Source organism: Bremia lactucae, assembly GCF_004359215.1.
Source record: "Bremia lactucae strain SF5 chromosome Unknown BlacSF5_NotPlaced_19_SHOA01000004.1_2068294bp, whole genome shotgun sequence".
Classification (NCBI taxonomy): Eukaryota; Oomycota; class Peronosporomycetes; order Peronosporales; family Peronosporaceae; genus Bremia; species Bremia lactucae.
The window spans coordinates 928,349-952,303 of NW_027152031.1; the positions used below are offsets into that span (position 1 = coordinate 928,349).

Below are 23,955 nucleotides of genomic sequence, written 5' to 3' on the forward strand. Positions count from 1 at the left end.
TCTCATAAGAAATAGCATTTATAATTCCTCTCATAAGAAATAATATTTATTATTCCAATTATAGGAAATAATATTTATTATTCTTATTACAGGAAATAATATTTATTATTGCTATTATAGGAAATAATATTTATTATTCCTTTTATAGGAAATAATACTTATTATTCCTTTAACAGGAAATAATATTTATTATTCCTATAATAGGATATAATACTTATTATTCTTATAGGATATAATACTTCTGCATTTTTTTCCTCTCAAAGGGAAATAACAATTTATTTTCATAGGAAATAATATTTATTATTTCTCTCATAAGAAATAATATTTATTAACTTAATTATAGGAAATAATATTTATCATTCCTATTAAGGAAACAATATTTATTATTCTTATTATAGAAAATAATATTTATTACTCCTGTTATAGAAAATAATATTTATTATTCCTTTTATAGGAAACAATATTTATTATTTCTCTTATAGGAAATAATATTTATTAGTCTTATTATAGGATATAATACTTATGTAACGTTACACCACGTTACTTTCAGGTTCTAACTAGGACTCTCTGACACCATGCAATCGTGCACTCGAGTTTGGAGCTTCAGGGCAACCTGGATATTGCTCCTCACCGGGGTCACCAAGTGACGGTGAATGACCTTGCCAAGAGTTAGAGGTGATGAAATCTATAGTGACAAGCACTGCACTAAATAGACCTGGAGCTTTCAATTGAGAATTCTCTTTGATAATCATTAATTTAATCTGTGAAATGTATTACGAGTTTAGACAATTGAAAGTTGGGATTATTAAAAAATCGAATAGAACATGACATTACAGACCAAAATTACGTTTTTGCTTACCCACACGCAACATGTTACTGGAAAAGCCCGAGGACGTCAAACACGATAATTTGTCCGGCACTGGTGCGTGCGCTCTACATTTGCTTAGCACATAACATTGCTGTAACTCGCTCCAATTGCTGTAATCAGTGTGTGCCATCTATGGCGTAGACGCGCACCCGAAGCTGCAGATATTCGCAACGGCAGGCGGAGACAATGCAGTTAAGATATGGTCATTACAGGCGCCACTTGACGGAAGCATTTCAACTTTTGAGCTGCTAGCCACGCTGTCAAATCACCAACAAGCCGTCAATTGCGTGCGTTGGGCGAGTCATGGCCGTTATTTGGCTTCGGGTTCTGACGATCAGCTGGTGCTACTCTATGAGTTGCAAGTCGGTGCTCCCGCTGCTGTTCCTTTCGGATCCAATGCGAGGCCTAATAAGCAGAAGTGGGTGCGGTGTTCCACACTCGAGAGACACACAATGGGTTGGCAAAATCATGGGACCTGGAGAAATATGACGATGAGCTGATAGTCGAATATTTATTGCTCAATGGTGCAGATGTAGCCGACGTGGCGTGGTCGCCGGATGATCGAATGCTAGCGACATGTAGCATTGACAATACTATTTTGATATGGGATGTGGGTATTGGTGTAATTAGTGAGGTGATGACGCAGCCTTTGCAGACGCTAACGGGACACAATGGATGGGTCAAGGGTGTCGCGTGGGATCCTGTTGGCAAGGTTAAACATGCTTTCACTGATTTTGTGTATCAAGCATTGAAGTCTAATGAAGGTTATATGCAGTATTTATCGAGTGCTGGCGAAGACAAAACGGTACGAATGTGGAAAGTCGCCGACTGGCAGCAGTCCGACGTTGTGACGGAGCCATTTGAGGAATGTGCTTCCACTTCACATTTCCGTCGACTTTCGTGGTCGCCAGATGGCTCCGTTCTCTGTGCTACACACGCATTTAGCTCTAAGAAGAACATTGCTTCTTTGCTTAACCGAGGGTCCTGGACAAACGATGTCAAGTTTGTTGGTCACCAAGGCGTCGTAACTAGTACGCGCTTTAATCCTAAATTGCTTGGTGCGTCAGCCATTCCCCATCCTGCGCGCCCTTATTACTAAATTTATACTTTTTATTTGCTTAATAGTATCAAAGGCAGACCCCGATAAGGAATTCGCATGTTGTGCTGTGGGCGGTGAAGATGCGACTGTTAGCATTTGGCTGGCACATTTGGCTCGACCACTAGCGGTTATTAAGGATTGTTTTGAATCGTCAGTGACAGATCTGGCTTGGTCAAGCTCTCAGTCACTACTCCTCGCATGTTCCCTCGATGGATCTGTTTGTTGTTTCAAATTCGCACATGACGAGATTGGGACCCCAATTTCCGATGCACAACAAAGTAAACTTCTTCAGGCAAAGGTATTAGTTTTGATATGACACTTTGTGACGATGGCAAGTTTTGTAATCTACTTGGTTGCTCAAAAGTATGGGTCTCGAGCCGGCATTACACTTGCATCGACTTTAGTAGAAAACCCCATTCAGCTCCAAGTACGTTTACGCTATCACTGCTTTATGTAGAGAATGCTACTGATAAGATTATCTCTAAAAAATATTGTAGCTAGAAGAGAAGTCGACAAATACGCTTGAATTGGCAGTTGGTGTGGGTGAAAGTTCAAGTGCGGCATTGGTTATTGAGAACAAAACAAATACCCTTATACCAAAAAAGAAGAACAAAGTTGGTGCGGAGGAGGTAAATAGTACTGATACACTGCAAAGCGTCACACCCACAATCCCAAGCGATAAAATACAAAATAATGCTGTGCCTCCGCAATTCGGCGCGCAGTTTTTAGCTACTAATCCAGCTTCATCACACAATAATATCCGCAACATATTAGGTCCAGCAATCATGTCACCGGTAGCGCCGGATGCTGCGATGTTAATTAGTCGTATGGCGTTATCTTTGACCGGCGTAAACGAGGCTAGCTCTGTTTCCGGCACAAACGATGTCGCAGCGCTTCAAGTCAGCCCTGCGCCGACTCAGAGCAACGAGACTGAACTGAATCCCGACGAGACGCCATCTCTAGTGAAGACGAGCGAAATGCAATTGCAAGTGTCAAAAATGGAAGCGAGAAAAAACGACAGCAACAGTCTAAAAAGGAAAAGGGAAAAAAGTGATAGCGCTTTAATTCAAACTGCGACTTCTATTAAGTCGAAAGAAATTCTTACGCGTCATCCAAAATTAATTAATGAAAGGTTGGCTGGCAGGTCGAAGCGCACGTATCAGGGCACTAATCGTAAGTGTTTCTTACAGGAGGACTGACGTTGCCAAAAAAATTCACTTGCTACCGGATCTTCCATTTAGACTGCAATTTTCGGTAAAAATCAACACAAGCGCACAGTGCGGTGCAGCCGACTCCAGCATAGATTACAGAGCTGAAAATTGGATTTCTCAAGCGGTAGTGGAAGTCAATGTTCACAATCTGATGAATTCAAATCCAGGGGAAATCGTAGGTGGGAATATTTAAAATATCTACTGTCTACTACGAGTGGGTTATAATGCTGTGTGGTGTGCTACGCAGAGTTAGGACCCGTTTACTCGACCGTTAAATATTCCGAAGGAAGCGAAATAAAGTGGATCGATCGCATCTCTGGCCGGATCGTGTGCGCAGTTGGAAACGCTAAATATTGCGTTGTTGGCGTGCACAATGGTGATATTCTTATCGTTAACAGGAGTGGGCGACGACTATTTCCTTATATTGGTAACACTACATGCCCCTTATTTTTTCCGCATCTGACTTAAATAAGTGTTTATAATTAGCTTTGGGTAGCGCTATATCAGTGATGGAGTGCAGCGTGAATGAGTCGTCTTATCTGTTAATCATCTTAGCGACTGGCGATCTCAAGATCTGGAACCTCGCTAAACGCAAGCTCGTGCTTTCAACTTCCATCGACCCAATCACAAATGTGCGTTAGTCTTTTCCAACCCCTTTCGTAAAGTGATCTTTTCGAAATATTTGCATCGTGAGGTGTGTCGTAGGTCACGCCCGAGGACCTTCGAAAATTGACGCTGCTTCGGTGCCAAGTGACAAAGAAGGGAATACCGCTGCTGACGTTTGCAGAGTCTAACTTGGAGTTAAAATGCAGCTCCAATTTGACCTCTTACACATTCGACATAAAAATGTTGGCATGGTATGGACTAGGATTTCGAAATGAGTCTGATGGTGGAATACTTATTGTCAATGGCATATGTAATAGGATGCGTGTGGCGGATGATGATTTTGTATATTCAGATTTTGCGACCACTTTACCCACAGATGTAGTCACCGTGAAAAGCATTCCCGTACGTCTGCGCTTAAACGCCTCCTTGACATTTTAATTTGACGTTTTCGTTGCAGATCGGGCCACTGAGGCGACTTCAAAACGCGTCTTGCTACAGTAGAGTGCAGAGAGGAACTGCTTCGGCAATACTTACGGGAATTACAGATCCACTGATGCAGCGCAACGTGACGCGCTCACATCTCGAGCACCAGGTTGCCGCTGCAATCGTCCTTAAAAGTTCTGCTGAGTATCGGTATTGGTACGTCTCCGGTGTTGCTATATGAAACCGGCACATATCTGACACTTGTTCGGTACTTAATACAGGATTCAGGCGTACGTTAAATTTCTTACGCATGATGCTGATGTAAGTCGGCTGGATGATCTCTGCGCCGAAATGATGGGTCCGTTCTATGCGTAAGTCTACTTCATACTAAAATTGTTGCGCGATCGAAGATTTGCCCAATGCGTTCTGTGCTTTCATTACTACCGATCATGTAAATAGGCACAGCTACAATTTGATCGATGGTGGAGATTGGGATCCATTGGTCCTCGTATGTGACTCAATTTCACTTACTCGCAAATTAAATCAATCCAATGACTATAAATGTCATTTGCTAATTACAGGATCTTCATAAACGGGGTGTGTTAAAGTTGAATATTCTTCCCACTATTGCGGCAAATCGCGCGTTGCAACGCGTAGTGACAAAGTACCAGCTCATGCTGAGTGAGATTGAAGCTCGCGAGATGGTGGAAGATGAGATCAACGATAAATTATAGCAAGAAATTTTTTAGTATATAAAGGGAAGCAAAGATTGACAATGGTTGGCGGCAATACACGTCCACTGGACAACGTGTCTCCGTATTAATTTTAGGTTGGTAATTCGCGCTTGCTACGCCTCGTCTTGACGGTATGTCTTTTCCTCGTCTGATTAGCAGTAGATATACAAAGTGGAAGGGTTGTTTTGCGAGAAGGTTTTGGAGATATACTTATCTGGAATATCTAATTTAGGGCTTTGCGAGACACATGATATGAAGCGTATTTATATCGAATAAGCCTAGAATGGATTCGTTAGATTGAAAATGCAGCAATTATGGCGTTTGTAATGATAGACGCTACGAGGTGGGGGTCGATTTAAAAAATAAATTTTTAAGCCAAGCCTTTAATCACAAAGGGCTCTAGATCTTACGATGTTAACTTTAGTGTCGTTCATTAAGAGCCAAATGATGCCAGGACATTCGCGTTCTTGCTTCTTCATCTGTTGATTGAAAAAAATGAAGCAAACATTGCATTAAGCTGGTACGAAAGCTTCAAACGACTATGTCTAGCTGTCAATGTTACCGCAACAACAACAGACGCTATTTAAGTAGTTATACATGACAACTCCAGTCGGAAAATGTGAAATACTGATTGAGGAATTACGATCACTGCGGCTTAATAGGTTTATTTTTTTACTTCTGTTATTCGTTAGCAGATGATAAAATAATTTAGAGCTTATGCAACAAGTCCTAGCAAAAAAGAATGCAGACAATAGCTGACTTTCGACAAATCTATTCGAGTAAGTCCTTCCTGTCTACACAAGGCAGCCGTACTCGGGGGAGATATGGCGAAAAATATCATCATCCATACCATCTAGTCCATTCAAGGCACACTGCTCATCTGGCCTAGATGACAATGATAGGTGCCGTGCCGTGGTATTAAATTCCCGCATCGCCATTGTCGGCGATGGTTGAAGGGAAAAAAAGTCGTATGAAGCGGTATCAAGTGAGTAACCGCTCGACGGGTGGTCATACTGGCCATATGGGTCCATGCTAGACGTGCCAAGCTCGCCAAAAGGGTCGTACATACTGTCAAATGCGAAGCCGACTTGCGGAGGAACAAAGCCTGTTCGGCTGAAATTGCTGTACAGGCGGTTATACTCAGAAGTTGCACTCGTAGCAATGGGGCTACCAATCACAATGTTGTCGCGATACGGAGAAGAAGTCGAGGACGGGGAGTCTGTGAAAAGGTGCTTCCGCGCCTTATTGATGCAAGCAATTAGCTCGACTCTTGGGCGCGGACTCTGAGATCTACACGAGTCTTCGTCGGAATCATTGTCATCTAGGGTATGACCTCCGTCAAAACCGTCGCCATGAAAGAAATGGCCGGGCAGCATTTGGCGGAACGGGTCGATACCGTAGGTCTCGGGTGACAAAAGCCGTTTTAATTGGCTTTGATAACTTGAGAACTGGCGCAGTTGTTTCTCTGAAAGCGGCGGGCCCGAGCCGTCTTGGGCTTGTTGTTGACACTGCTCCAGCTCTTGCAGAGAGCGCTTGAGGCTGCGCACCTTTCGGTAAGGCCAATGACGGATACCAATAGCACGACAGCGTTTCTTGAAAGCTGTGGCACGCACGCCAAACTTTTCTGCCGCCATCTTCAAAGGCAAGTGGAAGTGACGGCTCAGCGCTGGGAAACTGCACGTTGTCACGGGCATAGATGACACGGTGTCATCAGAGGCCACCGGAGAATCGCAAGCTGCGCGCTTCTTTATATTGTGAGCTGCCACCTGCAGGCGCAACGACTGCTGCGCCTTGTCAGCCGTGGGCGATTGATAGTTGAGATGCATGTCCCTCGAACCAATTGGCGTAGGGGTGGCTGGTAAATTTGATTTCATCTTGTATAGCGTGGTTGGCGCCGTCGAGACAGCTTCCACTGGATGACTGCTGGTAAATACGTGAATGAAAATCTAGCGACGCAGCTTGCACCCTATTTAGAAATGAAGCTTTCTGCGACGGAAACGGCGCGAGATTCTTATTTCTAAGAAGGATCTTCCACGTCAGCTGCCCATCACCCTACACCCTTTCAGGATCTTCTTATTATCGGAATAATACAAAGACAGTCGGATACATATGTATGCTGGAATTTAAGAATCGTAACCTCGTAAAGTGAGGAGCTTATCATTCATAAGCTTTCAGGATTCGCTGGGCTTGGCTGATGCTCTTTCACCATTTCAGATCTCAGTATCTTCTTATTTACGCTTTCTATGTTCGCAACTTCACGACAGATAAGACACATGCTTTAACGCCAACTCCGCTTCTACTTGTGCAGGGCTGGAGAGCTACAGTAAGGCAAAAGGTAACCAACCACTGACATATAATGATGTGAAACCGATAATATCGGTTTCACTAACATTCAACGAATCTTTTTCTCAAAAACGGCCGATGCCAGTCAATATAACGGCCCACCGCCCATACAATAGTTAATTTCAGTGCGATGCCAATCATTCACGGCTGTTTACCGGTAATGTATCAGCGAGAGGGATACATACATTTATGCGTCCGTCGTGCGCACTTTGTCACTTTCTGTTGAGTAAAAACCGACCGTTTTTTTGTACTGCATTCCAATAGAAACGTGGAAACTCTATGGGAAAATTCTGTCTACACACATATTTTGCGTCCTAACAAATTGTATTTTCTAAGAAAACTTTATGACCTAAATGCGTCAGCCAACCAGCGCCACATAACTTGCGAGTCGTTAGCCAAACTGTAGTCCAACGCGTCGGCGTGCCACATACCGACACCACGCAATCCAAGCTCACGCATGAGCGCGTGCTTTGCTTCAAGACTGCGCAGATTGTCAAACCAAATTTGCGATCTTCCGCCCTCTGGCGAAGAGTACCACACGAACGGGGACAGTGTCGTCGGGTCCCATTGCTCAATAAGACCTTGACTCTTCATGAGTCGTCGGACGTTACCGTAGTTAACCTGAGTACCAGCTGCGTCACTGCATGGAGCACCAAAGAAAGGAGCAGGCTGAATCTGGCACCAAGAGGCATCGTCAATTGTTGCAGCACTCAGCTGCCCCTGGAGGCATGGATAGCGGTAGCCATACCACGGAACCCCAAGAACAAGCTTGCTAGGTGGAATATCGTATCCGAGCAGGAACTCCTACAGCCCTTACTTTATTAATGCCAACGGCGAGTTCGCACCTGCGACGCACACGTCATACACTTGACTGCGTATATCGTATGACATTACGAACAAAAAGTCTGCAGCGGCGGCGAGCTCACGCCAAGGGTAAAAGCGACCATCTACACCGCGAGGAGCCCACGGAACACCAAACGTGACCTGTACATAAAAAGCCGGGTAAGACACTCATTGCTGACCAGCCGTGTGGATCGAGACATACCTGGGCATGTCTGGTGAGTGCATGTTGCTTGAGCTCCTGACGTAATTCCAGCATCAACAAGGCGAGGAATTGCGAAGTGATGCCATGCATAGGCTTTTCCGTGTCGATATTGACGCCATCTGCATAGTTATCCACATTTTTTTCGTACGTGGCCTGTAACCACGTGCGCGTTATGAGCTTAGCAAGCAGGATCCTCCCACCTTAATCCATTCTTGCCGCGCACTGGCGTTGCAAAGCTGACTTGTATCATCAAAATTGTGCTTAACCACGACCTTCACTCCCTTGCTATGCGCGTGGCAAAGCAGCTTCTTATCCTCGTTCCAGGCTACCGTCGTGACCTAGTCATGCAACCGCTTTAATATAACGCGCCACCCGAACCAGTATAAGAGATGCATACAGTATCCCAGTCATAGTTCTTCCACTTATTTTCTGTTGTTATCGAGAAGGCAAAGACCTCCTTTCGAGGCTTCTCGATCGAAAAATCCACGGGTAGACACAGCGATTTGGATCCGAAATCGCTAGTACAAGGACATTTGTTTAGTCGATTCTGTTCCTCCTGAGTCAGAGTGCTCGCTACAAGCCCCAAAGCAGTATACATCGGATGGAATCGAGAGGAGTATTCTGTCGTCACAGTCAATAATAGAGCAATATGCAGTCGTAACGACCTAAGTAGGTACATAGTACCACAAAGGCATCGGATCTCCACGTATTTGCGACAAATTGAGCTAGCGTCAAAGAGATCTATCTATGTAATGGACTAAAGTTGCCCTTATGTTACACAGTCCCCGTTAAGTACACTTGGTGTTATTAAGGGATCAAGAAAAACGGATGTAAAATTAACCATATGCAGAAAAAAAGTGTGGCATTTTTAACGTTAAATTCTTGAGAGTGTGTATAAGACAACTGAAATAGCTAGGTAGTAACAGGAAAATATAAAACTACCACTTTTATAAGGAAATGTTCATTTGTGACCAACCCTTGTGTATGTGATGCACATAGGTGCATTCGCATTAGGAGGGATGACGCCTAGCGCCATCGGTTACGCGAGGTATCTAGAAAGATACGCTCGCAATACATATTATCTACAGAGATGACATTTTTTGATTGGTAAAAATAGGTATTAATTTTAATGCGGTTAAATATAATCAGTCTGAAAACTACTTTCTACTTAGTATGCGCCACGAGGAGCCGGATACCGCTCCCGTGACGACACCTTTACTAGAGTACTTAGTGCGTTGGGTGAGGTCGCTAAGGCGCTCACCACAACTACCTCACTGCACGCAAGAGAAGACGGTCTAACCGCTTCCTCGCTGTGCTAGGGTGTGTGTTTAAGAAGAGCGTGGCCGCATTAAGACGTACCCGCCTTCACTTAGTAGCACTTGAAATCCTTCCCACGACCCGCATCTCTGCGTGTGTACGTGAGGATGAGCCTCAACATCGATTGGGCTCATTTACCAACCTCTCCGAACATCATCGGGAGGTGGCAGGGCACTTGGCGCAGGAATAGGTGAACAAGCCCTGGCCAGGCTCTTGGGCAGTCCTCCCAAGCAACATGTTGCTCAGTTGAAGCAGTTTGAAGCATTTGGCTCGGACAGCGGAGAGCCGCGTCCGTGGAACTGCAGCGCACATGATTGTCCACTGGCCGTTAGCCGTGGAGCAATGCGGTGTTGCGCTGCTCATCGAGGACGACAGCTGGATGGTGTCGTACGCCAGGTCGCACCTGCGCGGTAAGGCATCAGAGTGGGCTTTCTCGGCGCGTATGGCGGACAGAAAGGCGTTCCCAACATGGACGATCTTTAAGACACAGATTCGCGCCATGTACCAGCCGCCGAACAACGAAGTGTTGCTACAGGCGCGCTTCTTTGGAGCACGACAGGCGAAGCGATCTCTGCAAGATTATGTGCAAGAGATGCGCTCGCTGTCGGCGTCCACTACCGTAGGTCCGATTTCGGAGCACATTACGGTGCCCACGTTTTTGAACGGACTACGGCATGGCCCATCGCGACAGGCCCTTTACAGAAAGGTGCCGTCAACGATGGAAGAGGCAATCCAAATTGCATTAGTTGAGGAGAAATCCTACAACAGTGCCTCGACAACAGCTTGGTATAAGCCGTCGGCTAAGAGGTCAGATGCCACTCCCATGAAGTTGGGCAATGCAGACTTTGTCTGCTATAAATGCGGCAAGCGCGGCCATATGATGGCTCGCTGCTATGCCAGGGTCCCTGCTGGGGCAAAGATGCCCAGCAAGAGAACTCCCTTTTTAAAGGGCGATGGCAAGAACCAGCGTGCGAGACGCATGAGTTCTGCATATACCACTGAGGGGTCGGGAAATGCAGGAGCGCAGTAGGGGGCGAGATGCCCTACTGTCGCGGACTCTGAAGCTACCCCTAAGATCAGAGTTGTCGAATAAATGGGTAGCATAGTTCTTGAAGTCTCGAAATTTCTATAGCGCTCAAGCACGAGGCTTTGACGAGGTGATGACCCTCCCAGTGGGTTCGGGTGTATCACAAAATTTTGTAGAACTTGCGGCTCTGAGAAAGAGACCGGCGATGTTTGAGTCGCTTTGCCAGGATGACAAGCGAGAAGAGGCGACTGTTCGTTTTGCGAACGGCGCGCTCGTTAAGTCTCAGGGAGTTCAGGTAGAACTCGCCTCCAGCTTTAGTGACTTCTCTTGTAAAGAGAAATTCACAGTGCTAGGTATGGAGAGTCCGTATGACCTCATCCTAGGCACGCCATGGTTGGCAAAACACCAAATATGGCTTGGCTGGTGTACACGCACAGTTGCGAGCTCTACGCAGGACACCGGAAAGGATGTACTCCTGCGAGAGGCGTATGCAACTGATGCGTGTCGAATACAATTGAGGGTGCGTTGACGGGATGTCAAACGTCACTAAATTCCTACCCGCACGTGGAGACTAGGGAAGTAAAAAGGGCAATGACAAAATAGTCATGTGTCCCACAGTCCTGCACAGAGCCGAGAGCCTGTGGCAGTAGACGGCGAGCTGACAGGAAGTCAAGCGTCCCATGAACCGGACAGTGCTAAAGCCTGGTGCGGTGGAAGGAGTGCGTTAGCCAGGAGAACAACGGCGCCTCGCTTCCCACTAAAAGGTCATGGTGACTGGCAAAACGAGTACCCGATGAATTAGGACGATCAAGGCACGTCAAAACGAGTGACCTTTGGTTCAGATCCTATTAAAGAGGACGGGTCTTCGAACGAGGTGTTCGAGGCCGTCAAAGACAAAATTGCGGAGGCATGCTCAGTTGAGGTGCTCCGGAAAATCTTCAAATCTGCCCAGGAGATAGCAAATCTGCCGAGGAGATAGCAAATCTGCCGAGGAGATTGTAAATCTCCCGGAGATGTCGTGGGGTCTGTTCCTTGCCGAATTGAAGGAAGGGAAGATCTACGAAATAGTCACACCAGCTCCAGAAGAGAACTTGGTGGACTCGTTCTCGTCGTCCACAATGGACGAGAGCGTCCTTGAAACGAACAAAAATAAATGGTTCGATGCTCAAGGCTGGGATGCCTTGAGAGACAGTGCGTTCTTTGAGGTTCTGTGGAATCATCGCGATGTGTTCCCAGAAGAAGTGCCGAGCAGCCTACCAGCAGATAGGGGCATCGGGCACGAAGTAGACCTCAAACCTGGCACCAAGTATTGTGTGACCAGGCAATGGCCGTTGCCGAATGAGCATGTCGATTATATCGATGAGTTCTTCGATAAGCGAGCCAAGGCGGGGCATGTGCGTGAGAGCAAATCGCCTCACTGCAGCCCGACCTTTTGTGTGCGTAAAGCCACAGGTGGATGGCACGTGGCTCATGCTAAAAATAAGCTGAATACGGCAACCATACCTGCTCAAACGCCAAACCCGCGAAACGATGTTTGTTGAATTGCATGGGATAGTCAACTATCTTTTACGCGTTGGATTTAAAGGATGGCTACTATCCGGTACTCATGAGAGAGTCCGATGTAGCCAAAACAGCTGTAAGCATCCCAAGCGGTATGCTTTGGAAGTGGCTTGTGATGCCCCAAGATTTTTCTAGAACGCACCAGCGACATTCAATTGAGTGGTGGCTCACGTGATACGTCAGTACCGTGCCTACGCGCCCTAGTACTTTGACGATGTATTCGTGCATTGTAGGGCTGAGGACGGGCTGAGCGCAATAGAATCGCACAAGCGTCATTTAGACGCTGTGTTGCAGACTTTGAAAGACGCCCAATTGTACGCCAACTTGCAAAAGTGCGTGTAGGGGTCCCCGAGATTCCTGTGTTGGGCTGTATCGTAGGTACACATGGTGCACGAGCAGACCCAGACAAGGTAAAATCGGTAAAGGCATGGCCAATCCCACGGCCTGTGAAGGATTTGCGCCAATTCCTAGGGCTCGCTAACTACTTGCATAAATATAGCAAGAATTATGCTGAGCAAACTAAACCATTATCTGACCTCCTTAAAAAGGACGCAAAATGGGTTTAGTGAAAAGAACAAGATGATGCGTTCACATCAGTGAAGCAATCTCTTGTAGANAGATTCGCGCCATGTACCAGCCGCCGAACAACGAAGTGTTGCTACAGGCGCGCTTCTTTGGAGCACGACAGGCGAAGCGATCTCTGCAAGATTATGTGCAAGAGATGCGCTCGCTGTCGGCGTCCACTACCGTAGGTCCGATTTCGGAGCACATTACGGTGCCCACGTTTTTGAACGGACTACGGCATGGCCCATCGCGACAGGCCCTTTACAGAAAGGTGCCGTCAACGATGGAAGAGGCAATCCAAATTGCATTAGTTGAGGAGAAATCCTACAACAGTGCCTCGACAACAGCTTGGTATAAGCCGTCGGCTAAGAGGTCAGATGCCACTCCCATGAAGTTGGGCAATGCAGACTTTGTCTGCTATAAATGCGGCAAGCGCGGCCATATGATGGCTCGCTGCTATGCCAGGGTCCCTGCTGGGGCAAAGATGCCCAGCAAGAGAACTCCCTTTTCAAAGGGCGATGGCAAGAACCAGCGTGCGAGACGCATGAGTTCTGCATATACCACTGAGGGGTCGGGAAATGCAGGAGCGCAGTAGGGGGCGAGATGCCCTACTGTCGCGGACTCTGAAGCTACCCCTAAGATCAGAGTTGTCGAATAAATGGGTAGCATAGTTCTTGAAGTCTCGAAATTTCTATAGCGCTCAAGCACGAGGCTTTGACGAGGTGATGACCCTCCCAGTGGGTTCGGGTGTATCACAAAATTTTGTAGAACTTGCGGCTCTGAGAAAGAGACCGGCGATGTTTGAGTCGCTTTGCCAGGATGACAAGCGAGAAGAGGCGACTGTTCGTTTTGCGAACGGCGCGCTCGTTAAGTCTCAGGGAGTTCAGGTAGAACTCGCCTCCAGCTTTAGTGACTTCTCTTGTAAAGAGAAATTCACAGTGCTAGGTATGGAGAGTCCGTATGACCTCATCCTAGGCACGCCATGGTTGGCAAAACACCAAATATGGCTTGGCTGGTGTACACGCACAGTTGCGAGCTCTACGCAGGACACCGGAAAGGATGTACTCCTGCGAGAGGCGTATGCAACTGATGCGTGTCGAATACAATTGAGGGTGCGTTGACGGGATGTCAAACGTCACTAAATTCCTACCCGCACGTGGAGACTAGGGAAGTAAAAAGGGCAATGACAAAATAGTCATGTGTCCCACAGTCCTGCACAGAGCCGAGAGCCTGTGGCAGTAGACGGCGAGCTGACAGGAAGTCAAGCGTCCCATGAACCGGACAGTGCTAAAGCCTGGTGCGGTGGAAGGAGTGCGTTAGCCAGGAGAACAACGGCGCCTCGCTTCCCACTAAAAGGTCATGGTGACTGGCAAAACGAGTACCCGATGAATTAGGACGATCAAGGCACGTCAAAACGAGTGACCTTTGGTTCAGATCCTATTAAAGAGGACGGGTCTTCGAACGAGGTGTTCGAGGCCGTCAAAGACAAAATTGCGGAGGCATGCTCAGTTGAGGTGCTCCGGAAAATCTTCAAATCTGCCCAGGAGATAGCAAATCTGCCGAGGAGATAGCAAATCTGCCGAGGAGATTGTAAATCTCCCGGAGATGTCGTGGGGTCTGTTCCTTGCCGAATTGAAGGAAGGGAAGATCTACGAAATAGTCACACCAGCTCCAGAAGAGAACTTGGTGGACTCGTTCTCGTCGTCCACAATGGACGAGAGCGTCCTTGAAACGAACAAAAATAAATGGTTCGATGCTCAAGGCTGGGATGCCTTGAGAGACAGTGCGTTCTTTGAGGTTCTGTGGAATCATCGCGATGTGTTCCCAGAAGAAGTGCCGAGCAGCCTACCAGCAGATAGGGGCATCGGGCACGAAGTAGACCTCAAACCTGGCACCAAGTATTGTGTGACCAGGCAATGGCCGTTGCCGAATGAGCATGTCGATTATATCGATGAGTTCTTCGATAAGCGAGCCAAGGCGGGGCATGTGCGTGAGAGCAAATCGCCTCACTGCAGCCCGACCTTTTGTGTGCGTAAAGCCACAGGTGGATGGCACGTGGCTCATGCTAAAAATAAGCTGAATACGGCAACCATACCTGCTCAAACGCCAAACCCGCGAAACGATGTTTGTTGAATTGCATGGGATAGTCAACTATCTTTTACGCGTTGGATTTAAAGGATGGCTACTATCCGGTACTCATGAGAGAGTCCGATGTAGCCAAAACAGCTGTAAGCATCCCAAGCGGTATGCTTTGGAAGTGGCTTGTGATGCCCCAAGATTTTTCTAGAACGCACCAGCGACATTCAATTGAGTGGTGGCTCACGTGATACGTCAGTACCGTGCCTACGCGCCCTAGTACTTTGACGATGTATTCGTGCATTGTAGGGCTGAGGACGGGCTGAGCGCAATAGAATCGCACAAGCGTCATTTAGACGCTGTGTTGCAGACTTTGAAAGACGCCCAATTGTACGCCAACTTGCAAAAGTGCGTGTAGGGGTCCCCGAGATTCCTGTGTTGGGCTGTATCGTAGGTACACATGGTGCACGAGCAGACCCAGACAAGGTAAAATCGGTAAAGGCATGGCCAATCCCACGGCCTGTGAAGGATTTGCGCCAATTCCTAGGGCTCGCTAACTACTTGCATAAATATAGCAAGAATTATGCTGAGCAAACTAAACCATTATCTGACCTCCTTAAAAAGGACGCAAAATGGGTTTAGTGAAAAGAACAAGATGATGCGTTCACATCAGTGAAGCAATCTCTTGTAGAAGCACCGGTCTTGGCATTGCCAGACGTGGATAAGGCCTCTATCGTTGTCTGCGATGTAAGTAACTTTTCAATCGGCAGCGCGCTCATGCAGAAAAATGACGACGGCGTTGCACGCGTCATCTCTTATCACTCCCGGCTTTTAAAAACCACGGAAGGGGATTACCCTGTGGATGACAAAGAGCTAATTTCAATAATAAAGTATGCTCTTGTCAAGTTTCGTGTGCACCTAGTGGTTTATACGGGTCAAGCATCACTGCAGACCGCAATAAACTCACCGCACCTCTCGCGTAGAATGGCAAGATGGCTAACGTTTTTCTCTGAATTTAATTTCAAAGTTGAATACAAGCCGGGTATGTCGAATATCTTGGCTGACGCTTTATCGTGCAGACCAGACTTCGAGGTAAGACACCAAGAGAGTGTGTCTAGTGCTAAAGCACAATTTCAGCCGTCAACGTTGGCAACCATGAAGGCATACCACGTGACGAGCTCATTAGCCTTTGAATAAAAGAGAGCTACAGTCAGGACGACCTTTGTCGCCTGCTGTTGGATTACTTTGGTGGACGAAAGGTGACCCTTCCGTCGCACCTGATAGCTAAGCTAAATCGCTTTTGCTACATCGATGGCCTGTTATGGCATCGGCTGTCACCTTGTGATCCCTTGACAAGCTATGTGCCTCCATGACACAGAACTCAAGCTGATGATTCTTCACGAGCTCCATGATGCACCATCTAATGGGCATCTGGGCCGTGAAAATACATTCTTACGAGTGTCGGAGGAATTTTGGTGGCTACATCTATATAGATGGGTGGCCAATTATATTTGCCCTTGCGAACAGTGTCAGCGCATTAAGCCTGCACCGCCCAGCAATGCGCCACTGAAGTCGCTACCGATTCCAACGAATTGTTGGAAGTCAGTAAGTCTCGACTTAATGTTTGGCATGCCGCCCAATCATACGGGTCAGACGGCTCGTCGTCTTTGTAGACAGACTGAGCATTAAGCACACGCGCCGCAGCCAAAGCAAATTCACGTGCTGGTGGTGGCTCCAAATGACGTCTCACACACCACTTTGCCGAGCAGGGAAGAATGCAAGACTGTGGAAAGGTATGAGACTCTCTCCAAGACACCTGCGAGGCAAGAACAAGTCGAGTCACATTCGAAAGCAACCCGCGCATTCCCCGAGGGAAATTTTGACATCACAACATTGGTCGTTTTGGAAGGCTCCTCTGGTATGGCAAAGACGCAAATGGCATTCAACTTGAACGCCACTCAAAAATGTTCTTTTACATATGGTGTGATAACTTAGATGATAAAGGGCAAGACATCAGTGCAGCGTATGCTGTCCGGGGCACTGGCGGTGTACGTGGCACTACTGACTTGTACTACTTCAGTACAAGTCCACTTCGCACTGCTTCAGTGCAAGTGGTGCCTCATGTCACTTCACGTACACTAGTACGTGCAGAGGGAGACTCTCAATGAAACACTTGCTTTAAAAAGAGTTTCGATGCCCTACGTATTGATATGCCCGGCTTAATGGCTGCCTATGAAAAGGAGCACCAGCTGGGGCCTCTTCGCTAGTCTCAAATGGACTAGCAGAAGTAGCGTTGTGAGAAGAATCAGGGGGTGCAGTACCGCCCATGATTTCTTTCGCACGCAAGCGGGCAGAATTAATTCGCTGCGACCGCTGTTCCATCGCATCGGAACGTGGATGAATGCGGCGCGTAATTCCACCTCGTATTGTTCCGGCGTTTCATCTGAACGCAACACTACCGGGATCGGGAAAATACGCCCAAGCGATTTTCCCTGACCCTTCAATGATTAAAGACGCCGTAATAATTAAGAGCGGCTAGAAGAGCGCACTCCAAGAGCGACGCTCTCGGCCTGTTGGCACGAGGCCATCGAGATGGATGGGGCATAAGTGTATGCCACCCGTCATATAGCCACGTTCGATACGACTGGCTTGTGACACCGACTGAGCACCCTCTCGTGTCGTCGGAGGAGCCTTACATTTAAGCTCCTCTATGTCAGAACCATTATAGATAATGGTCCGAGCATAAGACGTTGTGGTTTTATCCAACGGAGAAGCAGCTGTGCCTTTATGGGCAGCGTTCTCATTACTGGTCGCTGCGCTATGCAGCGCAGGCGACGAGACATCATTAGAAAACTTTGTTGTCTCCATGTTAGAAGCAATGAGTAAAGTTTGGATGGGCAACAAAGCGCCATCATCCTTCGTCATCAGCTCGCTGTCCTCATCACTTCTACGAGGTGATGACAGCGGTGTCGACTTATTGTCGTAAACACTGAGCGACGGATCGACATCCTTACTGTAAAAGTGGGATGGATCATTCAGCCCATTTAACGCGACAGCAGTAGTAGCTGTCTGCGTTGTAATTGTGGCACTGGGAGTCGGCGGCGTGTCTACGAGGCGCGCGCGCTTCGTGCGTGGTTGAGTAAATGTCTTCGCAGACGACCCACCAACTTTGCCCCTTTTAGGTGGCATATTCGGCTCCGCGTAAGACACAGTTAGCAAGAGTGAATGAGAGAACTAAGCGGCACGTAAAGCAGCTTGCCATTCTTCTGTACACATGATGTACGAGCAGACCCAGACAAGGTTAAATCAGTAAAGGAATGGCCAATCCCACGGCATGTGAGGGATTTGCGCCAATTCCTAGGGCTCGCTAATTACTTGCAAAAATATAGCAAGAATTACGCTGAGCAAACAAAACCATTATCTGACCTCCTTAAAAAGGACGCAGAATGTTTTTGGTTAAAAGAACAAGATGATGCGTTCACATCAGTGAAGCAATCTCTTGTAGAGGCACCGGTCTTGGCATTGTCAGACGCGGATAAGCCCTTTAGCGTCATCTGCGATGCAAGTAAGTTTGCTTCGGAGATAACTCAATTCCCAACGCTAGAAATTCACCTTAGTCTACTCGACCTATTCAATAAATTAATAACAATAATTTCCGTAAAAGTTACGGAAATTACGCATCACTGCGGATCGCAATAAACTCACCGCACCTCTCGCCTAGAATGGCAAGATGGCTTACAATCTTCTTTGAATTTAATTTCAAAGTTAAATACAAGTCGGGTAAGTCGAATGTCTTCGCTGACGCTTTATCGCGCAGACCAGACGTCGAGGTAAGACACCAGGAAAGTGTGTCTAGTGCTAAAGCACAATTTTAGCCGTCAACGTCGACAGCCATGAAGGCATACTACGTGACGAGCTCATTAGCCTCTGAAATTAAGAAAAGCTACATTCAAAACGACCATTGTCGCCTGCTGTGACTCTGATGTACGAAAGGTTATCCTTCCGTCGCACCTGAAAGCTAATCTAAATCGCTTTAGCTACATCGACGGCCTGTTATGGCATCAGCTGTCACCTTGTGATCCCTTGAGAATCTATGTGCTTCATGACACAGATCTCGAGCTGATGATCCTTCGCGAGCTCCATGATGCACCATCTAATGTTCATGTGGGCCGTGGAAGGACATTCTTACGAGTGTTAGAGAAATTGTGGTGGCCACACCTATATAGATGGGTGGCCAACTATATTCGCTCATGGAAACAGTGTCAGCGCATTAAACCTGCACCGTCCAGCAGCGCGCCACTGAAGCCGCTACCGATTCCAATGGATTGTTGGAAGTCAGTAAGTCTGGACTTCATGTTTGGCATGCCGCCCGACCACAAGGTTCGGACGGGGCTTGTCGTCTTTGTAGACAGACTGAGCAAAATGGTCCATTTAGCACCATGTTGAACATCGATCACAGGCAAGGATGCAGCTCTCTTGTTCCTGGATCATGTTTACCGACTACACGGGATGCCAGAGTCCATAGTATCAGACCGGGATCCACGTCTTACGTCTGGGTTTTGGCGACATGTGTTCGAGCTGCTAGGCAGCAAGCTTCACATGTCGACCGCAGATCGTCCCTAGACCGATAGCCAAACAGAACCCTAAATTATAGGCTCACCCTCCTTCCGAATATGAAGACGCACCTCGTATTTTACGCGGGTCATCTGAAACGGTATGTAGACCCAAATGAGGTCACATACCCCCATCCGTCTAAGGAGACCGATGGTGACGCCGACTGTGAGTCGAGCGTCGTTCGGATGAGGGGGACGGAGAAGGCGAAAAACTTTCAGCCGATCGACTCCTCCCACCACGCAGAGGACTCGGAGAGCGAGGAACATCACGCGAGTAACGCGGATTTTCTCAGCATTATCTTCTCCAGAAGGTCCAAGCGAGACATCAGACTGTTCATGGACCTGACGAGCCTTCGCTCGGACATCATAAAGATCCGAGGTCAGTCAAGTTTTGACCCTCGAGATCCACAATACGTCGTTCAGCAGCGCTTAACGCCTGCGACTGAACGGATGAAGGTAATGCAGCCGCGAATAGGTGAGCGAGATCACCACTCCTATCGGGCGCCGCCTGCACTGATGGGAATCACCGCTTTCTTTGGGGGGAAGGTTGCTTGCCCACCGCTCCATTTGGGCAAAGGTATCAGATCCTCGTCCAATGGAGAGGTTATCCGAAGAGATTTGACTCTTGGGAACCGATCGATACCCTACGTATTGATGTGCCCGGCTTGGTGGCTGCCTATGAAAAGGAGCACCAGCTAAAGCCTCTTCGCTAGTCTCAAATGGACTAGCAGAAGTAGCGTACAGTACAGCCCATGATTTCTTTCATACGCAAGCGGGCGAAATTAATTCGCTGCGACCGCTGTTTCATCCCATCGGAATGCGGATGAATGTGGCGCAGGAATTCCACCTCGTATCGGTCGGGCGCTTCATTTGAACGCAACACGACCGGGATCGGGAAAATACGCCCACACGATTATCCCTGAGCCTTCTATGATTTAAAGACGCCATAAGAGTTATGAGCGTCTATAAGAGTGCGCTCTATGGAGCGACGCTTTTGGCCTGTTTAAACGAGGCCATTTGGATGGAGGGGATATTTTTGATATGCCACCCGTCACATAGCCACGTCCAAAACGATTGGCTTGTGACACCGACTGAGCACGTTTACGTGTCGTCGGCAGAGCTTTAGGCTTGAAATCCTCTATGTCAGAACCATTATGGATAATGGTCTGAGCATAAGGCGTTTTGGTTTTACCCAACGGAGAAGCAGCTGCGCCTTTATGGGCAGCGCTCTCATTAATGGTCGCTGCGCTATGCAGCGCAGACGACGAGACAGCATTCGTGAATTTTAATTTTCCTGTATGTTGTGAGCAATGAGAAGAAGTTTGGATGGGCAATAATGCGCCATCATCCTTCCTCGTGAGCTCGTTGTACGCATCACTATTATGAGGTGACGGCAACGCTGTCGACTCATTGTAATCGACAACGAGCGACGTATCAACATCCTCACTGTTAAAGAAGGATGGATCCTTAAGCCCCGTTAACGCGACAGCAGCAGAAGCTGTCGGCGATTCGACTAAGGCATTGGACGCTGCCGGCGTGTTAACGGGGCGCGTGCGCTTAGTGCGAGGTTGAGTGGGCGTCTTCGCGGACGATTCACCAACGTGGCCCCTTTTTAGTGACATCTTTGGTGCCGTGTATGAAAACACAGGTCGCTAGAGTGAATGAGAGAGTTATCGGCGCGTTAAGCAGCTCGCAGTTCCTCCTTCCTCTTTGACGAATTTTAAAATGTAAATTTGTTCTTAAAGGGGGGGGGTAGTGTAACGGGCTAAAGTTGCCCTAATGTTACACAGCACCCGTTAAGTACACTTGGTGTACTTAAGGGGATCGTCAATAACTTAAATAAAGTAATTAGACCCACCATCCGGGTGTGGTTCACATTGTGACAACCCTTGTGTATGTGATGCACATAGGTGCATTCACATTAGGAGGGATGTCGCCAAGCGTCATCCGTTACGCGAGGTTTCTAGAAAAATACGATCGCAATACATATTAGTGTTATCTACAGAGATGACATTTTTTACTGGTAAAAATTGGTATTTGTAATTAATACGATAAATATAAATCAGTCTGAAAACTACTCTACTTGGTAACTGCGCACGAGGAGTCGGACCACCCTCCCGTGACGACACTTACTTGAGTACTTAGTGCGTTGGGTGAGGTCGCTAAGGCGCCCACCACAACTACCTCACTGCACGCAAGAAGAGACGGTCTAACCGCTTCCTCGCTGTGCTAGGGAGTGTGCTTATGTAGAGTGTGGCCGCATAAAGACGTGCCCGCCTACACTCATAGTCAGTCGTCTGACGACGTTCAGGCGACTGTTCCGCTCTCCCCGGGTCGTCCATCTCGTCCAACTCGCATTCATAGTCGACCTCAAAGAGGGGTCGCATTCACATGGTGACTCACCACGTGCACCCGCATCATTTAGTGTTGCGGGAGAAGATGATACTACGGCAAACGAATTGTCTGCCGCAAGAGACAATAGTGCGTCGCCCGCTGCTGCATGTACCGCATTTGAAGGTTCCGCACTATTCGTTGAACGCATGGACTCGTTAGCCATGCGATAGAATTGAAAATGATGGTTCAGACCAATCAACATCGTTTTCACTTAAGTGGTCTTATAGTGTCCACTCTATTTAATGACAGTCAGAGTGATTGTCGTTTAAGGGGTGGGTGATGTAACGGGGTGTATCGCTACATTAAAAAACACTTAAAGGTTGTTAATAACCTTATCTGAAAGGTAGATAATATCTTGGGAATATTACTTTACATAGCAACATTCGAAAAGCTTATTCATTGGTAGATATAAGTCTCCATATCTACTTGCTCCGCGATCCAGTCAGCACTGGACGCGCGCAAAGAGAGTCTTCTTTAGCGCGTACTAGTGTACGTGAAGAGACGTGTGGCACCACTTGCATTGAAGCAGTGCAAAGTAGACTTGTACTGAAGCAGTGCAATTCGGCAGTGCTCCGTTACAGAAGCTATTAATTTTTAAAGAGGGCCGAAGGTATTGAGCCCAGCTTGCTACATAAGCAGCAGATGGTCAGTGGCAGACGTATAGAAACTCAAAACGTGCAAGAATTTACGGCTAAAACACGGATTAAATGATTTACGGCATGATAACGGACACCAATGCTGTAGCGGAGCTACCTCGCTCCTAAAGTCAGAGGAAGCTTTTCAGACTCAGAGAGAGAGTCACTTAGTTCTATTGAACTAATGGGTTTAGCAACTCAGGGAGTCGTACAAGCTATTAAAGCTTAAGCAATCCTAGTTCAAGGGATTCAGGGGTTCGTAGAACCAAATGGCAACTAGTGCCCAAGAGGATATACCTTAGAAAGGCTTCTATCTCTTACAGAACTATGCGCAAGCCTCAGGAAGGCATAGTTTCTCCTATTAGAAATAACTCAAATCAGATATGACTGGTTATAACAAATCTAGCCACACGATTTTCTATCACCGATTCCACATTGTGTGGATTACTAAGTACCGTTATCGAGTCCTTCAATTAACGCTTTAAGATCAAAAGGGGGAACTGCACTTTATTTAATTATTTTAATCTAAAAACCTTACCCTAGCTAATTAAAAATAGATTTTGGCCGCCAGATTAATATCTGGCGGCGACCACATTTATTACCCATAATAAATGGGATTTATGTAACTAACTATTTTAAAATTAGATAAAAGGGTATTTTACCCATAAAGTAAATGTACCACAACAACGGTTCTCCAACCGATGTGTGCCCCATTACACCCTCCCCCATCAGAATGTTGATACCGAGTGACAACATTTGCTTCATTTCCTCTTTGAGGTTGGAACCTAAACAGCTAACCGTTTGATTGTGTTTTTCATTCCTTGTCTAATGACAATCAAGCGTGAGTCACAGACTCTGAGCACCTTTCTCGACGATGAGGGAATGGTGGACTTTGAAAGTCACTCAATCAGAGGAGGAGGAAAAAGAGCGGCGTTCGCTCACGCCTTCTCCTCCGGATGAACGTCGGCGAGCCCCGAATCCGTTCCCCGAACGTGGTGCCGCTGATGTCTTAAGTGCATTGAGCAGGAAACGGGACCCTGAGTCCAACATCATAACGAATCCGCTCGATGAAGAGCAAGAGCTGATAATCCTCATAGAGGAAATAGCTCGTGGTCGAGCTGCCGAGTTTGCGAAAGCTAAGGCTCACAGTGAATATAGATTCACTCCGCTTAGTGCGGACGAGCGTCTCAAAGAGATAGCGGGTCATATCTTGGCCATCTGGATCTCTGGTGACCCGGCGAGGACGCCGGAGGAGATCGCTGCCCGCGACGCTCTTCATGAGCAATACCTTACGCCAAAGGTAATGACGCGAAGCCAGTATCTGACGCGTTTACGTGATCAAGCCCGTGGGGCTTCGGTGACCTCCATGAGGGAAATTCCGATCGTTTTGTTTCCAAACGAAACAAGGAGTGAAAACGAAGTCTCATTTGAGAACTGGGT

The 23,955-nt window shown here is 47.3% G+C and overlaps 3 protein-coding genes across 3 annotated transcripts; 1 reads left to right on the forward strand and 2 right to left on the reverse strand.

The window, feature by feature from the left end:
- Positions 1-870: 870 nt before the first annotated feature.
- On the forward strand, positions 871-5,345 carry CCR75_003423 (uncharacterized protein; the record flags this gene model as incomplete). Its single annotated transcript, XM_067961518.1, has 14 exons — positions 871-922; positions 989-1,324; positions 1,399-1,926; positions 1,994-2,265; positions 2,332-2,394; positions 2,465-3,099; positions 3,158-3,357; positions 3,426-3,605; positions 3,665-3,810; positions 3,884-4,186; positions 4,242-4,423; positions 4,489-4,578; positions 4,667-4,715; positions 4,789-5,345. 14 exons carry the CDS (start codon positions 871-873, stop codon positions 4,939-4,941), a joined length of 3,189 nt encoding a protein of 1,062 aa, XP_067821835.1. The 3' UTR covers positions 4,942-5,345.
- A 390-nt stretch (positions 5,346-5,735) lies between these two features.
- On the reverse strand, positions 5,736-6,815 carry CCR75_003424 (uncharacterized protein; the record flags this gene model as incomplete). Its single annotated transcript, XM_067961519.1, has 1 exon — positions 5,736-6,815. The coding sequence occupies one exon, from the start codon at positions 6,813-6,815 to the stop codon at positions 5,736-5,738; it is 1,080 nt and encodes a 359-aa protein (XP_067821836.1).
- An 811-nt stretch (positions 6,816-7,626) lies between these two features.
- On the reverse strand, positions 7,627-8,972 carry CCR75_003425 (uncharacterized protein; the record flags this gene model as incomplete). Its single annotated transcript, XM_067961520.1, has 5 exons — positions 8,727-8,972; positions 8,530-8,667; positions 8,330-8,482; positions 8,143-8,268; positions 7,627-8,088 (listed from the first exon to the last, which is right to left on the reverse strand). The coding sequence occupies exons 1-5, from the start codon at positions 8,925-8,927 to the stop codon at positions 7,627-7,629; spliced, it is 1,080 nt and encodes a 359-aa protein (XP_067821837.1). The 5' UTR covers positions 8,928-8,972.
- Positions 8,973-23,955: the final 14,983 nt, after the last annotated feature.